Source organism: Lutjanus erythropterus, chromosome 3 (genome assembly GCF_056507025.1).
Source record: "Lutjanus erythropterus isolate fLutEry1 chromosome 3, fLutEry1.hap2, whole genome shotgun sequence".
Classification (NCBI taxonomy): Eukaryota; Metazoa; Chordata; class Actinopteri; order Lutjaniformes; family Lutjanidae; genus Lutjanus; species Lutjanus erythropterus.
In genome coordinates, this window is record NC_139319.1 from 32,070,209 (window position 1) to 32,088,361 (window position 18,153).

At 37.8% G+C, this 18,153-nt stretch overlaps 2 protein-coding genes and 1 long non-coding RNA gene across 5 annotated transcripts in view; 2 read left to right on the plus strand and 1 right to left on the minus strand.

Moving 5' to 3' along the window:
• Positions 1-328: 328 nt before the first annotated feature.
• On the plus strand, positions 329-6,064 carry LOC146330319 (uncharacterized). The gene is made up of 7 exons (XR_014769284.1): positions 329-408; positions 2,742-2,847; positions 3,099-3,182; positions 3,624-3,707; positions 4,326-4,409; positions 5,623-5,697; positions 5,990-6,064. It is a non-coding gene; the product is annotated as an uncharacterized LOC146330319 (long non-coding RNA).
• A 157-nt stretch (positions 6,065-6,221) lies between these two features.
• Positions 6,222-17,138, plus strand: LOC146330320 (up-regulator of cell proliferation-like). The gene is made up of 10 exons (XM_084715841.1): positions 6,222-6,290; positions 6,496-6,579; positions 7,368-7,424; positions 7,543-7,623; positions 8,769-8,885; positions 10,502-10,796; positions 10,885-10,930; positions 12,620-12,892; positions 12,992-13,258; positions 14,092-17,138. Exons 2-10 carry the CDS (start codon positions 6,497-6,499, stop codon positions 16,554-16,556), a joined length of 3,684 nt encoding a protein of 1,227 aa, XP_084571967.1. The 5' UTR covers positions 6,222-6,290; position 6,496; the 3' UTR covers positions 16,557-17,138.
• Positions 16,971-18,153, minus strand: part of cabp2a (calcium binding protein 2a) — a 28,164-nt gene continuing 26,981 nt past the window's right edge. For all 3 annotated transcript variants that reach the window (XM_084715842.1, XM_084715844.1, XM_084715843.1), the window contains one exon: positions 16,971-18,143. In XM_084715842.1, the coding sequence (XP_084571968.1) occupies positions 18,118-18,143 (26 nt within the window). In that variant the 3' untranslated portion in view covers positions 16,971-18,117. The remainder of the gene's footprint in view (positions 18,144-18,153) is intronic.

Genomic DNA, 18,153 nt, shown 5'->3' on the forward strand with positions numbered 1-18,153 from the left:
CACACTGTATGTCATTATATCATCTGTGGAACTTGAACTCCCTCCCTCCCTCTCTCTCTCTCTCTCTCTCTCTCTCTCACACACACACACACACACACACACACACATACACACACACATTGAATTTCAAACACAACACTGACAATGATCAGAATGTTATGTGTGAATGTGTAAATGAATAATTATGAAAAAAAATCACATTAATACATTTTGTAAAACATATCACTGAAACAGATATTTGAAAAAGAGAGTCACCTTGTTTGACGTATACAGCCATCTGCTGGCATCTGACCTGGTTACTCATTATACAAATGAGGGAGAGGTTAGACAATGACAACTCTCTGCCCTCCAAAATGTTCAGCTCTATTTGAGTTGTTTGCAAGATCACTGATTCACCTGGAGATTCAGGTAGGATGTTTGTGTATTTTATCATTCCACATACAGTATATGTACATTTGATCTGTTTCGCTCCGAGGCACACTTTGAAGTAGAAGTGCAGTCAGAATGCGATGAACTTTGCTAAAGCCAATAGTTCACTCTTCTACAATATGCAAATCTGCAAGTGCAAATGTCATGTTTCAATTTCATGTCAAATATTATCGCTTATTCTTAGTTCTAACATTTTCCCTTAATTTTTCTGTTTTTTTCTGTAATCCTGGTGACAAAACAGGCAAACAGAAAGATAAATGGCACTGAAAACAAAATCTCAGTGGCAGAGATAATTTCATTATGTCAGACTGTGCAGCGCCTGTGGACCAACTCCAGTTCTAAGCCAGCACCTTCATAAGTGGCACTGACTGAAGAATTGATTTATGTGGGGGTCATAGATTATGGTCGATTAGCTATAATTGTTTTGTAATTGCAGCTCTAAACATAGTTGCTGTAATGCAAGGCTGCTGATATGAGTCTTGCGTAACTAAGTAGCATTATCCCAAAGGGTAATTCCCACATTTTTAACCATGTTTTTTTTTTGTTCAGTGGTTTGGGGTCGAGATGAATAGATCTAAATAGTTTTGAAATTGGTCCAGTAGATTAACTCAGTTGAAATGGCCTGCGATAGCTACAACATAATCCTTGGGGTCAAATGTTCTCATCAAAGTATATATGTCCGCTAAAGGTGCTTGTTTTTGCCACTGACAGACTTTTCAGACAGCCCTCTGTATCAGGGAACTTAGGCTAAGGTTTCCCTAAAATTTTCATTTAAAATCCTTTCATCTCTAAGTGTTTGCCCATAGCTACTTGACTGTTCCCTAAGTGAAGGTCCTACGTGACCATTTTCCTTAGGCAATTTTAAAATTTTAAGGGATCCATGACAGTGTAAAAATGTGTTACTCTGTCTCATATATTGATGTTTGTTATATTGTTTTATTTAAACACTTTGTTGACTCCTGTCCTGTCTTTTTTCTTGCTGTCAGAGTAATATTTTCACATTTCCATATGACTCCATCTACAGTTTGTTTCACAGCAGATTTCTCTCATTGAGTTTGTCAGTTACTTCTTGCTGCAGCTTCTGTATGTATTTGTCATGACTGCAGTTAAATTTACGTTGAATATGTGCTTGTGTTTTCCGTATTCTTTGAGGAGAACAAAAGTATCATCTTCTATTGAGTTTGTTTTTGTTTTGGATTTCTTTTTGTTGTCCATTTTGGAGAAGCTAGCTAACACTGGCTTACTGTCTGTTAACTAAGTTAGATAATGCTGACAATAATGTTGTCTGGTGACATCAAAGAATGATGTGAGTGAAGCGTAACCATGGTAACTGCATTGGATATGTGCTGTATTATGACTGAAACTGCCTTGAATGCTTCAGTCTAAACCCTAGGACAAGAAATCATGCTAAGAGGCTTTATGCAGCGCTCCTAAGTGAAGCCGTTGGCATCTTGAAATATCATGCTTAAAGGACAAACTTTGAAAGTTTGAAACTTAAAGAGATTTAAGTGCTTTAGCAAAAACAGTCATTTTACCTCTCAAAAGACGGCTGCTTTTCCATCACTGCCTTAGCTGATTAGTTGCTTTGTGGCATTGTGTGACTTTTGTGTTTTAACACATTCATTCTGATCCAACATGTTAAAACAGCCTGTCAGTAGCAGAACTTGTAGAGGACGTACTTTGACGGATGCATCGGTCCCCAAGGATGAGTTGAAATTTGCTCTACCTTGAACAACAAGGAAGTACCTCTCACTAACTGACTGATAGCAGTGACGGCTATAAAAAAATATCAGTTAAATTTATTTATGCAGTTGATAAACAGCGTAGGTGGTCCAAAGTTTGAAAATGTCTGTGAAGTTATCCGCCAGTTGATCTGCCAACACCCTGAGAGCTCGGACAGGGGTGTCTTGCATGATGGGCTGCATAAGGGCACTTTGGCAGTCACTCTGGCACAGTATGAATCAATCATACCTGGTGTGAAAATGCCCTTACAGGACAGTTTTTTTCTGAGCTGCGCTTGTGTTTTAGTGTGTGTTTATCTCAGCAAAGCACCACACAGAAGACTTTTGAACGCGTATGTTCAACTAGGCACCATCTAATCACATGTTTAACACGTGTTTGGTGTTATAAATCTTGAGGAAGCGGAACATTTTCTGAGCAAAGTCATGATTCAGTCATGATGAACACTACACAATACTGAATTATTGAATTGGGTGGATGTCTGGTCATAAATGTTCAGTGTTAAATGTTGATAGGTGCTGAAACTTATTTTAGGTTTTGGCACCTGATAACTGGTTTGTGAACATCTACAGGTTTGTACTTATCTCTGATGGTCCAAAGGTGAAGAAGGGTGTGTAAGCTTTAACTGACTCCTCAGTCAAAAAAAGGGATGGATCCATCGAAGGAAGACGATACAAAGTAAGAGTCCATAACCTCCTTTAATAGTCATAACATATATACTTTCATTCCTCTTTTCAACAGGTTGTATAGACCTTACTTTCATCATCCTGAAGTCAGCTGCACTAAATCTTGATCAGCAGAGTGCACTTCACATTTACACTCTGTACTCTTACTGTCACTATACAGTAAGACAGAAAATAAGGCATCACACACAGTATAAGTGCATTGTCCAATCAGCAGAATAAGTTCACTACTTTAATTCTTTTCAGGGGGAATGTGAAGGTTCTCATTTCTAAATTCATTGACATAGAATCGTCAGGAACGTCTGCTGGCTCAAAGGACAGGGGACAAAGGTAAGAAGACCTTCAAGTATATTTCAAATGATGTCTAAAGTTATTTCACTTACTATTAACTAATTGTTAAGGAATATGAAAGTTGATAATGAATGGAAAAAAGTGGAAAGACATAAGTTGTGGCGAGTCATTTTTTTTCTTTTGAAATAAAATTAAAATTAAAAAAAGTTTTAACTAAAAGATTTTTTTGCTGCGCCCCATTGTTAACCAAAATGAGAAAGCTGATTACTTTCATCCTAAGCACAGCAAGCCAATGAGAAAAAAATATATAATATACTATACTATATGCTATAATAGTATCATCTATACATTGAGGTTGAAATGTTGCAGATTATACCTTTAGGTACCAAAAGAATGGTTTAAAAGTTAAAATTGTTTGACTAAATATGGATGTCATATGTACTATTAATTAAGTCTCTGAAATTGCAAAATGAATTTCAGATCGAAGACATCAAGGTCCACTGACTGTTTGAGTGTGAAATCCGATCACTCCATTGAATCACCTTTACTTTTCAAAGGAAAACAGTAAGATTACAAATCCACAGCCTCACTTTCACTCTCTTTCTTTTGTGGTTCACTTGTTTCTTTTGTAAATGTGGATTGTGATATGAGGTCATCATATTTTTACAACTGTTTATGTTTATGTCACTACTGGACATTGGTACCATCTACTAGATTTTAAGATGCATGGTATTTATTCACAATGTGAATGAAAGTGAAAAATATTTTGTGTGCCCATCCCAAGATTTGGATCTGCTACAAAATTTAATGGGTTCTTCCTTGGTCCATGCTACAGCCTTCCACTACGTTTCATGAAAATTGGGCCAGTTAATCTTCTGTAATCCTGCTGATAGACAGGCAGGTGACAGTGTCTTTTTGTCTTCATTGACATTGTTGCTGTTATAAAAGGTCGTAAGACTTAAGCTGCCAACACAATATTCTCCTCTGACATTGTCACTATTGTTTCAGCAGTATTTTTTTTATTTGCATGGACACAAGACTGATTGATATCAGCAGCAGTAATCTGCTTGTGGATAAGGATCAAAATTTAAGGAGGGTTCAAAAATTGTGTGACTGAACATACATCTCAAATAGAAGGTGGTACTTTTAAGTAACTCTCTAAAACTGCAAAATTATTTTCAGATTGGAGACATCAAGGTCCAGCGAATGTTTGAGCGTGAAGTCTGAAAACTCCATGGAACCCCCTTTACTTTTCAAAGGAAAACAGTAAGATAGCGTATTCACAGCCTCACTTACGCACTCATAAAGGGATGATTTTTACTTGCCATTGGTTTAAAGAAATAGTTTTACATTCTGGAATATATGGTTGTTTGCTTTTTTGCTGAGAGTTTGATGAGAAGGGTAAGGGTCCATTCTTATGTCTCGTGTCATGTCACTATGGTCCCATGGGCTTCTATGATAGGGACTGGACACGTCTCTTTTGGCAGTACAGAGAAGTACTGCAGTCACTCAGGAGGCTGGGAGGAGATGGAACAGACATAGGGGAAAAAGAATAACACCTACCCCTCAGAGAAAGTGGATTATCATATTTCACAGAATCTAAAGTCTTCCTTTCTGTGGCAGATAAAGTTTAATAAGCTACACTTTTACTTTCTTCTTGTTATATAGATCAGTTTACAAACCGCATTTTAGAAAAAAAAAGTGAGATGTATGACTCATTAATTTATAGATTCTGGACCACATTTCCCAGTTTTGATGTATCTTAGTGTTCTACAAAAATTTCTACAGTATACCTTAGCAAAGGAACTTCTTTCCTACTAATGTTTCCCAGACTATCCCTTAATGAGTGCCCTTAAGGAAGAGCAGTTCAAGTACACTGTAGGCTGTAAGCTGTCTTTATAACGTCTTATAAATGATGTTTTGACATAATAAGTGTTGCCATAATCATTTTACCTTAATCTAATATGACAACAAAGAAAATGCCTACTAAAGATCATCAGCTAATCTATTAAAGATTTCAGACAAGACCTTGTGATACTTCATATAAATATGTAGCCCACAGCCTACAGAATATAAAACGGAGTATGAATCGTGACATATAAGACAGACCGAGATAAATGATAAAGCTAAATGGGTGAATGATTTTGTTCTCATACAAACAAAAGGTCTATATTTGTTATATTAATATTTATACAGATGTAGATTTTGTTATCACAAAATATACACCTATAGCAGCATATCTACATTTAATTGCAGTGTGTGTGTGTGTGTTAGCACTGTGCTTCTCTACTGGCAGTGTTCAGCACTCAAAATCATATATATATATATATATATATATATATATATATATATATATATATATATATATATATATATATATATATATATATATATATATATTCTCTGTGTTTGGTGACTTCTCCATGTAAAAAATGATTTTCTGTCTGGTAAATGAAATCTTTTCTTTTGTTTTTTCCAGTGGAAAGAAACCAGAGTCTATATGTGCATCAGAGAATTCCACCAAAAATATACCACCCTATTTTAGTGGAAAACAGTAAGACTTTTTTTTTTCTCATTCTTGTGCTTTGGTGGCTCAGTTCGGCCATCAACATATATTATGAGACACAAACAGTTAAAAAAACCCAAAACAATTGAACATTTAAATATTGTTGGCGAGACATCGGGGTCAGTGCTTGTTGACTGATGTATACAGGGCTGTGGACATGAATATTCCCTTAGGGACAATAAAGTGAAAGTGTTGGCAATCTTCATGTTGCAAAAATAACGCTCTGGGGTCTTCAGAAAGTTAAGTCTGTTAAATTCAATATTTTATTTTGTTTTTCCAGTGGAAAGAAACCAGAGTCTATATGTGCATCAGAGAATTCCACCAAAAATATACCACCCTATTTTAGTGGAAAACAGTAAGACTGATTTTTTTTTTTGTTTCTCTTATTCTCATGCTTTGGTGGTTCAGTTCAGCCATCAACACACATTATATGACACCAACAGTAATAAATAAATAAATAATGCTTTTCTGTCTGTAAAATGAAATATTTTATTTTGTTTTTCCAGTGGAGAGAAACCAGAGTCTTTATGTGCATCAGAGAATTCCACCAAAAATATACCACCCTATTTTAAGGGAGAACGGTAAGACTGATTCTCACTGTTTTTCTTTTTCACTTCTGCTTTGGTGGTCCAGTTAAGCGTTCCACATTAAAAAACACAAAAAGTGTAAAAGCAACTTATGTTAGAGCACACAAGCAAATGGTTAAATGCTCTTGTCTTCAAGGTGTCTAATCTAAAGCTTGACAGGCCCATAGTGAATAATTAATTAATGTTGTTATTTTTCCAGAATGGATGGACTCGATAACTACTCTACCTGTAGGACAGACATTGACGACTTGTCTTCAAAGGACATTACTCCTCATTCTGACATGTAAGACAGACTTGTTACTTACCCATTGTTTTTATGTAAGCAGTTTTAATTTTACTCCACTGACACTATTCTCAGTTGTACAGTGTTTACCACTGACATGTTGGAAAGTAACTACATGGAAAATTTACTGTGCTTTTGCTTCCAAGAATTGAAAATAAAAAGTAAACTAGGAGAGAACATCAGTGACAGTGTGTGGTTAGGAGATACAGGAATACATCATCCATTATATTCTGTACTAAAGTCTGACCTGTATATTGGTCAACTGATACCGATATTGGCCTATCACAAATATATTGATCAGCATATACAGAATGTTGCCCAATATGTGGCCTTTGCTTTACTTTGCTATAGCTATACAGGCTGCACTTTACATATATTTGATTGTTTTTCTGAATTTAGATTTAATATATATATATATATATATATATATAATTATTATTATTATTAAAAATATGAGTGAAAGTTTACTGTTTCAACGCCCTGAGAGTTTTTTCTTAAACTAAAATATCCTGTCTCCATTACATATCTCTGTGACACCACTTCTGAGGGAGCATTGCAAAAAATCATTGTTCATTGTGTTTCTCGTTATTGGAATTTCTTCACTTTGGTATCATTACAGACCCCAAATACAGTGTTGGTCAGGCTCTGTTCTGTACACTTGTCAACTCACCAGACTATAGGATAACTCAGAAATTGTGAACTGATGGAATAGTCTTTTATAATTCCAACATCTTTATCTTTAACATATTACATTTTGGTGATTATTTTTTCTTGTCACTTCATTTCAGAAAAGTAGGCATGCCCAAATATTGGAGTAGACCTGTGATTGGCATGGGCCCACAAACGTAAGTTTCCTGCATCTTAATGTGTTGCCCTACATCTGTCTAATTAACAATCTGATAGAGACCATCTCAAAACCCAGATACATATATACTGTGTTATGTGTGTATGTATGTTTTCCAGTTTTAAGGTACACTGCCCTCCTTCTGCTGTGTACCCAGAGTTAACTGCTCACACAGCCCCTCATGACTTTGTCCACACCAGGTAAAAATCACTGATCCCATTATTGTCTACCTCATGATGTGCTGTTATTGAAAAAGCAGTTAATATGATGAATATTCAACACGTTTTCTTTGATACATTTAAGAAACTTTGGTGACATTTTAAAGTGCTGACAGACGATCAGATGGCAGTCATTATCAGTGGTGCTTTCATATAAACAATTTGTTCTCACACTTTGACAAACTCTGTCACACACTGTCTGGTGTGCTGGTAACAGCTGCGAGTTGACAGAAAATATATAGAGACGAACTCTATCAACATATTTTTTGTTAGAAAAGTATTCAGTAATATAGTTTTCTTAATAATTCTTTTTTATGCACATTATGCAGCTATGAGAAGAATTACCTAATCAAACACAAAGATTATTGGTTTAGCAAAATATTTGTACAATAAAATACATTTGACACTCAAACTACATCCTCTGACACGCAACAGATGTGCCTGACAGTTCAACTGATACGTCACGCAATTTCAAAAGAGACAAACAGTATAGAGCAAGATTATATGTAATACTGTTATAGGAGGCTGATTCATTGTTCTGCAACAATATTGGATGAATGTATCAGAAATGATTCATTACTTAGATATTGTCTCTGTAGAGATCCAAAGGAATATTTATCCTGAACTTATTGTTTTCCACCAAGATGATGCAACAACCATTATAATCTCTGCCTTGTATGTTTTTTTACTGCTACATTCTGAATATGAATAACATAAAAACATGTTGTCATGACCTTCAGGGTAAAAATGGTGCACAGTTCTGAGTCACAGGAGATGGACTTTCCTTCATATCCTAAGTGAGACAAAACATGTTGAACTTTAGGTTAACCCTTTCTGGTACCACTTTACAATAACACTACCCTTAATGATGTATAAGTCATTTGTAATTGGGTTAGAAATACTTAATAAATCATCAGTAAGCTGTTACGACACATTAGATAAAAATGGCATCGGTGACCTGTTGCTTATCAAATAGTGAGCCCCCCCATATTACAATCCACTTCTGCAATATTCTGCCAACAGACCCCTGAAAATCTTATACACTGGACCTTTAAGGTGACATTACAGGTTTTTTTTCTTGTAGCTTCTTGTGATGTCTTTTTTCTAATTTTGCCTTTTGGTCTCAGTCACCACTATCGAGAGAGAGCGGACTCCAGATTCTCGTCTGACACATTTGATTGTTCATCAGCTTCTGGATCGAGGGATTTCCACTATGATGGAAGGACACTTTTCTCTGATGAAATGTGAGACACTTTAAATTCACCGCACTAATATCTGAAAGGGTACACGAGATAGAGAAGATATCCTGATTCACAGTACATTTACACAGCTGCATTTTTCAGTTGTCTGTCTCACATTGAACAGAACAGAACAGATACAACTGTGCACAGGCCGTGTGATGTCTCACAATTCACTAGCGCTGTATGTGTGCAAACATGACTTGTGTTAGCATGTTGTCACACAGCTGGTGTAGCAAGGTCCTGTCTAGATGGTAACCTTAGATCTGCAAAAGTCTTGTGAGAGTTGTACACATTGATTCTTCATATTTTGAAGAGGCTATGAGAGACGTTTGCCTTTGGTGCTTTCTGCAAGAAAGCCACTGTAAGTGATTCATGTGAAACCCTTTCCTAATTACTTTTCAGAAGAGCCAGATTAGAAAAAAGAACAGCACAGATGGGCCACCGCACCCTTACATTCACAATGTCTGACCTGTGAAGTTTGGATTTTTTGAAAGGTTTTTGGTCCACTTTATTAGTTTTCACAATTGGAGAAGAAATATGCCGTACAGTAATTTTTAGGTTGCAGTGTTTGACACTGAGACAGTGAAGCAGGTACACTTACAGTGTTTCAGAGCAACAGAAATGGCTCTTTTTTTAAAAGAATGAAAAAAAAAAGAATTAAAAAATCATATAGTATATAAAATTAGATCTTGAATCTAATTTTATATACTATATGATTTTTTAAGTAATTGAAATTTGGCTAGATGGTTAATAGCATATGTTTCTGTGGCATGGTAAACTCAGAGCACACATTTATTGTTGCTTTACAAGCTCCTTGAATAAAATCATAATGACATAGTTTTTCCATATTTATAAAAAACCAAAGGACTGGATTGAGGTTATTAAAGGGTCAATCTGGTCAGTATCGACAATGATCTTTTTTAAGACTTATCCAAGTAGTTTGGGTGCCTAAACCTACTCAAACTGTATCATCAATTACTTTTGGTTTTCAAACAGGACAAACCCCAGTCCACTGGGTAAAAATCCTGTATTTGATCTACTCAACCACCACAAACTCCTTCCTACACAGACTTTGTGGCTCTTAATAATGCAACAGGTGAGTTCCTAAAGCCTACGCTGAATCAAGTTTGCATGTGTTAGAGTTTTGCAAATCTAGGGTTACCAACTAGACATGACTGGGTAGCAAAACCTGCAGCTCATCAGTTGCATTCATGCACAGTATCGAGTGTCGGTCACCCGAATTTTGGCAGGAATTTGAGCCCAATACACAGTTACTGTAGTTCAGTTCACGGTCGTAAAAAGGATAAAAATCTGTTAAACTGGTGTGAGATGGATGACTGAAAAACATAGCATAGAATCTGCAGCATGTGTAGAGATGTTGTGGGTCAAGTTTAAAAAAACACTGGATACCACACTTCCAAAGTACAACTTTGCTTCATTTTGTGATGGCAAACCTTATTTACATCAAGAAGTCTCAATAAAAATGTTTCAGTAGGCCTTCTTTAGCTAGGAGAAACTCTTGGCTGTTCTTTCATGCTTTAATGTTTAGGGTCAGGCTGACACCTAGCTCATGTAGCATAAATGTCACTACTTTACTTTATTTCTGTATTTGAATACAGAGCAAAGGAGGTGCTGTGTGAAATTTGCAATGAGGCTACAGCTGTGAAGACCTGTCTGACCTGTAACGTCTCCCTCTGCGACTATGATGTCCGGCAGCACTACGTAGTGAAATCTCTGGAGAGACACAAACTCATAGATGTGTGTTACGAAGTTGAGGAGAAACGCTGTCTGCACTACAAAAAGGCTCTAGATTTCTTCTGCAGAACAGATCGGATGCAGATCTGCAGCATTTGTGCACAGAGAAATCACAGAGGTCATGACATCGTCTCACAGAGGCCTGGTGCCAAGAGTCCGGTAAAAATCTGAAAATGTATAAATAATGGGGAAATATCTTGTATTAGTGACATGCTGCATTTTGCTATTGAATATTATTCTATTACAGATGTCTGATGGTGATGAATACCAGAAGCCTGGACTACTTGAGACAGGTTGGTAAATACTTAATAAGTATAACAGGCACTCTGATACATAATTTTTTTGTTTTTATAAAACTTCAATGACTGGGCATATCTAGATGTAGAAATAAGAACTCCATAAGCTAGCCAACTAGCTAGCAAATGTTAGCAAAATACTGGCTAACTGGCTAGCTAATGATTTATGTAGAGTATGTTGCTACTTAGCCAGTATTTGCTAATATTACCTAACTTAAGATGTGAATATTTATTGCTTTTACAGGTGCCCCATCAATGTATTTTAACCACGTTCAAAATTTGGTTTGTCTTTCAACATAGACGAGCCTAGCACATAGCATCTAAACACGGGAAACAGGAAAAGAGAAAGCTGTCCAACTTGCTCAGCTGTCATTGCAGCACAGAGTGAAAAGGGATGGGACCTGACTGAAGCCTATACAGTCCATCTCTCACCCCCTTTCCTGTGACCTATCTAATAAAATGTCATAAAAACGATTACAAAAAAAGACAATGCATGCACTGCATCTGCAAAAAACTGTCGAGTTTTTGTGTAGAGGGTTGTGGAGAGTTTCTTGTCACTTAATTAAAGTAAATCAAATCAACTCAAAAATGAGAAGAGTGCTAAATTGTTAAGTTAGTCCACTGTTGGAACCAATGAATTGCAAGAGACATTACCAAGTGATCTTTGAAATGTGCCAGAAGGAGGGAGACAAGTATAGACACAATAAAATCTGTCTCCAAAGGATTAATGGCAGGGTGTAGAAAAACTGTTCTAAAGTTTGATAGCATTTTATTTGACGTGCCGGGGCAAAGGTAAAAACCATAAAATATGTTAAGTGGTACACCTCTACCTACCTATCTACCTCCCTACCTTTCTACCTTGTTTCTGACCTTTTTCTTTTTTTTTCAAAAAAGTTTTCTTGGAAATGTAAGTACTGTACAATAATGTAAAGGATATTTATATACAGTAAATTTATTTGTGCAACAATATGTTTCTGTCAACAGAAAAGTCACCCTTGATCTTTCATATAAAGTCAGATGCAGTGAGCAGAAAATTTGAATGACACTAATGGGAATCCCAGTTCATTACTGTCACCTGACAGCTCATCTGCCCATTTGCGAGACATGTGAAACAATCATGTAGATATAACATATATTCATGGACTATACATGTCTGACAGATTTTGATAACTGAATGGATCATTTTGAATGTGATGGCTCCCACAGTAAAAGACTTTAGAAACTGTGACAAGTATGACACTGAGAATCAACTTGTCATTATGATCAGCGAGCCATGTGCAAGTGTTTACCATGCAAACTGTGGACAATTGTACTTACTCTTTAGCACACATGTGCCAAAAGTTGTGATTTGCTCAAGTGAATGAGGAATTCAGATGTGTTGACTTACCAATTAATCAGAGATTTCAGCTTATTGTTTGGAAAAAGTAATTTTTATTCAAGAATTGAGCAAAAGTGAATGATAAAAACTGTATTGACAAAATATTTCTACAGCTGCTGACTAAAATAACTGTCAAACCTATTTATAGTGATGATTCATTGACAGTTAAAATCTGACACATAAATGTCATACTGTAATTGAACTGATTTCTTTTTCAGAAGTGACAACATGATCATGTTTTAATATCAGGTCTGAAATGACTGTATAAGTGGCACATATAATTTCTTGTGCTGTCTTATGTTTGACAGTGGTGCCCCCTCCTGGTGAGATCGAGTTCCTGTCAGTGAAGCCAAACTCTGTGGTCCTACGCTGGGGCTGTCCAGAGGGACTGGAGGGGCCTAACACCTTCAGAGTTAAATGGAGCTCCCCCACAGCAAAAGTGGAAGACTGCTCAGTCATCAAAGATTTGACTAAAATTGAAATAACCAAACTTAAACTTGGGCAAAAATACATTTTCAGTGTGGCCACTGAAGACAAGGAGGGAAATTTAAGTGAATGGATCCACGGATCTGTTTTCACAGGTAGTATTAGAACTGCCAAGACATTTCATATTAATTTCACTGCAGTATGTTCATTATTAAATAAAAACATTTTAATGTCAAATAACTGCTCTCTTGCAGCGGTGCCAGCCCCTCGAGACTTAACCCAAGGCCATTCAGAGGCCAGGGCTCTTTCTGTGAGGTGGACCAAAGGAGACAACATGGAGGAAATCCCACATCAGTTCCTCGTAAAGGTCACAAGTCTGGGGAAAGAGCCGCTAGCAGTGATCATGGAAGACTGCTACAAGATATTCACTGATTTAGAGCCAGACACAAAGTACACTGTCTCTGTCTCAACAGTGTTCAACAATCGGTGCAGTGAGGAGGTCTCTATAAGTGTACATACAGGTGAGAAGTTAATGTTATTACATTACTACAATATTATTACTAACTATCATATTATTTTAAAAGTGTGTGATAAGTAGAGAAATAAAATGCAGTGAGTACTTAAACAATCAGAAGTGTCCAGTGCTGCCCCAAACCTTCCTGTACTTTTGGAAAGCACTGCCCCCCAGCCAGGGACTTTCAGGGGGTAAATTAAGATCCCCAAAACTTAATTTAGACTCTGATTCTCACTTTGGAAATGAAATGAGTTCCTCCAAAGGTACCTAGTCCCTGAGGAAAGTTTTTTGCAGTGGAAACATGGCTGCTGTAACAACATCAATCAGATCAACCAACAGGATGTCACTGCCATCAGAACCATGCAAAAAAAATGAACAAAACCACAATAAAAAAGGAAATATCAGATCAGCAGATCCTCAGTATTTAAGGATCAGGATAAAAAGCTTTATTTGCACATCCTCACTTTGCTTTTATCCTGTGGTTTTCCAACAAGAAATGTTAGTGGTCACTGTCACTGGTATAGGCTCCCCTGAACCCTTGGTCGTTTGGGACTTTACCCCGTAGGCCCATTCAGTAATCCTCTCTTTGTTAGCTCCTCTGTTCCTGGTAAATTGGCAATTGTCCATGTCTTTCAAACTCCATGCCCCCAGTTTTCGCTTCTCTCAGGTTTGACAAAGCTTCTCAGAGTCACAGAACACTCTATATTATGTACAAGTTTTAACAGGCTGTGTAGTCACACCAGTGATGAGCAAACTGATCCTCATGGGAATTTTGGGTAATAGGTAAAGATCAAATGTAACATCCTGTACATTCATTGGTCTCTTTGTATTGATTCACAGGTCCATGTCTGAGGGAGGTGTTGTCAAAGATTGGACTTGAAGACCAGTTTGACAACGAGCTAACACTGAGCACTGTCCTGGAAATTAATCAAAAGGACACATCAGACAACGAACTTGAAACTGCAAAGTCACTTCCTGAGGCCTTTTTGAAGAAACTCATGCTGCTGAATGCAAATGCTAGATGTGTCCCATGTTTGTCCAGCGATGAGGACACAGACAACAGATATGCCATCAATCCCCTGGATCTGATAATTGTGTTGTTTTTCTGTTCAGACAGCTTTCTTCAGCAGAACATAGTTCTGAAAATGGCACTCTGCCAGTTTGCTATCCCGCTGTTGCTGCCCGACCATGAAACAAGAGAAATCACGTTGATGTTGTGGTCCATGCGCGAAATTGTCAGGACCTTCAAACCCTCCAACCAGGCATTCAGTAAGTTAAGCTGTGAAGAAAGACTTGTCCTCTCTGATATCCCTCTGGTGTCATTTGTCAGACTGAGGAAGACAATCTCCAAGTCTCAGATTCTGAACAAACTGCTCAGCAACACTCAGCCCTGCCATGACACATTTTGCCACCGTGACATGGTGAGTGGTGATGTCCCCAGGAGGATATCAGATGGGCTAGTCGAAATCAGCTGGTATCTCCCATGTGGGAACAAGGGTATAGACAAATTCACAGAGCCACTGGCTGTTGCCAACCTCAGAGGAGACATCAGGGCCTTTGACAAGCAATTCTTATTCCTCTGCCAGACGTCTGCAGTCGTTTACATCTTCTGTGATGAATCAGAAGTTGATTACTTCATGAATCTGGAACGAAAAAATGTGAAAGCAAATATCATTTTGATCAGCAGTGTACAAGGGAAAACCTTCACACTCAAAACGATGACGCTAAAACCAAGTTTGAAGATAACTAATGCAAGCAAGACAAAAAAGTCTGATACAGAGCTGATAAAAGCCCTCCAAGAATCAATCTCTAAAATGCTAGAAAACTGCACAAACAAAGTGTCTGTGGAAGATCTGGCTGGCAGAGCTCGCTGCTGTGAGATCCTAGTAGATGAAGATAGTGATGAATGCCAGAGTGCGTGGAAGAATGCAGGTAAAATCACTGCACAAGTCACTAACATTTCCGAATTCAAGGAAAAACAACTGACTTCCCAGGGGAACATCTGGAAAGCGATTTCATGGCTGGAAACTGAGTACTGGAGACTGAGAAAAGCTGCCAACCGGAACACTGAAGATTACCGCAAGTCTTTGAAAACAAAAGAAAAGGAGCTGAAAAGGAAACAGCTAAGATTTGAGAAGACAGCTGCAATGTCAAATTTCCTTCATGGGTTGGTCACCTCAGAAGTGCAACGCAACTATTTCCTCAAATGGCTGGAAACAGATCTGGACAATCTGTCCCGGAACAAGCTGTCAGCTCTGCAGGATCAATACAGAGAGCAAAGCCAGAAATTTCCCCAAGACACTGAGAAAATTGCAGAGATTGACAAGCAAATATCTGCTTGTTCTTTACGCCTGGAACATTTTTTTCGAGAGTGTGGGCAGCTGTATGAATGTGCAAGTTCCCTGCCAGATTACAGCCGTCAGAGACAAACCGTGGAACAACTCCCTGCACTGTGTGCTCAGATGCTGCTGGACGGTTTCCCTCTCGAGCTTGTTGATGGAGATGCAGCAAACATCCCAGTGAAATGGATCACAAAGGTGCTTACTGAGCTTCACGACATTATGCAGTCCAACAGCAAGCTCAAGGTCATCACCATCATTGGAGCTGAAAACTCTGGAAAATCGTCTCTGCTCAACACCATGTTTGGGTCCAGATTTACCATCGGCAAAGGAACATGCACCAGAGGGGCGTTCATCCAGCTGATCAATGTCAACAAAGACGTTAGAGAGGAACTGGGGTGCGACTGCATCATGATTATCGACACTGAGGGACTGAAACCGTATCAGATGGTTCAAGATGATCATAGCCATGAACGTGATAAGGAAGTAGCAAGCCTCGCTGTAGCACTGAGTGATGTCACAGTTGTCAGCATTTCCAGCGACATCTCCAGCGAGAAAGACGTTTTAGAGATGGTGCTTCATGCCTTCACACGGTTAAAGGATGTGGGAACAAAGCCACTGTGCCATTTTGTGCATAGTAACAAGTCTGATGTGCCTGCTGTAAAGAGGAAGAATGGTAAAGAGTGGGTGGTAATGCTCAATGATATTATCCGAAAGGACAGTGGGATGAAGAAGGCCAAGATCACTAAGATCTCAGACGTGATGGAGTTTGATCCAGACACTTGCAGCTGGCACATTCCTTCCATTTGGCACGGGACTCCGCCGATGGCTCCTATCAGCGTTGACTACAGTGAGACTGCGCATGCTTTGAAAAAGAGACTAATAGGGGACCTCAAAAAGTGCCGGGACAGGGGTGATCTGACAAATTTTATCGGGTGGGTAAAAAACTTCTGGGAGGCTCTATGACAGTCCTTCCCCAACTTTTTTCAGTCCCATATCCCGTCCGATGTTGAACATCCAGCTGCGTACGCCCCAACTCACTCACTCATTCTTTTTTATCCATGTACATAAACAACCTATGAAATCCACTTGAAACTGTGAAATACTCAACACATGCCATGAGAAGGATGTGCTTGAGAGGACGCACGTAAATGAGAGAGTCTGAGTCATACATCATTATCCACACACAGCCCGTCCCTACATCACTTTACGTACCTGTGGGAGTACATGTAGCCCGGTTTGGGAACAGGAACTCCATGAGAAATGAAGCTTCATCTGAGCAAAATGCAGGAAATAATTATTTTTGAATAATTTTGTAGCATATTTCAATTTCATAAACAAAATGAAATCCATTTGAACTTGTGAAAAAAAGAAAAGGTATCTGGTCAGTAAAAACATGTTTATTGTTTATTGTCACTCTGTTTTATATTTACAATGCATTTTTTGTAAAGATCTGACCTGTTAAACACTGTACAAATAAAACATTAAACATATATAGTTGATTGCAACTATAATAAATGCATAAAATAAACATGTATTTTCAGACAACCTGTCGGTTTATTTCCATCTGAATGGGGAAACAGAGGTATGGATACAAACTCAGTGTGTAGAGATGTTTAGCAGACACCAAAATCATTCTGTTAGTGTTATCAAATCTTTATTAAAAAGATATTTGACATATTGATACTGCCAAAAGTAACTGATATGTATATGAATTTATGTGATAGCTTGTACAAAAATTATGTGTACATAATCTCATTTACTTGCTCTATCATTAACAAAGCACTCACTTGTGCTATCTACTCTACAGTAATACCACACAGTCACAGTCGTAACAGTTTGTTTTGAAGATTTTAAACGTGGCATTATTGAAATTATGACATTAAATCCTCATGTTCGTATTCAGACACCTAACATCAGATCAGGTTCAGGTAATGTAGTAAACTGCATATTTAAGGGGTCAGTTCACCCAAATTATGAAAAAGAAATAAAAATCTCAGAGACAGGGCAACTGAACACTTAACTGAGTGTATACTCTAAGTCCTCCTAGGAGTCTACATACTATTTGAGGTTTGTGAGAAAGTGTTTGTTTTCTTCTCTAATTTGTGTGAACTGACCCATTAAGTTACTAATATACACGGGCGCAATGGATTAAGCTAAATTGTGTTAATGTTGTGTGTGTGTGTGTGTGTGTGTGTGTGTGTGTGTGTGTGTGTACGTATACATATGTACATACTGCTGGTATTTGATTCTCAGTTCACATATATTCAAATTTAAACTGACTTCAAAGGACACCACAGCTTTGGTTAAACCATCTCTACTGACCCCCTCTTATCTCTCATTACATGTTAAATAAATATTACATTCATACCACAGTAACACATTGAAGGGATTCTCTTACATTTGAGAGATGATGGAAGTAACTGAAACAACAAGAAATCTTTGTACAAGAAGTAGAATTACACGGAGATTAACAGTGTGCAGTCTGGTCCATGTTCTGTTTAGTGCAGTGGAGTGAGGTTTGGAGTCAGCGAGACATCATTCGCACAAACTCTGTGGAAAG

Bases quoted from the DNA above. Each gene is read 5' to 3' on its own strand.
- LOC146330320 (XM_084715841.1), top strand. From the start codon at position 6,497: ATGGATGGACTCGATAACTACTCTACCTGTAGGACAGACATTGACGAC. The intron at 7,624-8,768 runs GTAAAAATCACT...TTTTGGTCTCAG, and splicing joins CATGACTTTGTCCACACCAG to TCACCACTATCGAGAGAGAG. The intron at 8,886-10,501 runs GTGAGACACTTT...ATTTGAATACAG, and splicing joins ACACTTTTCTCTGATGAAAT to AGCAAAGGAGGTGCTGTGTG.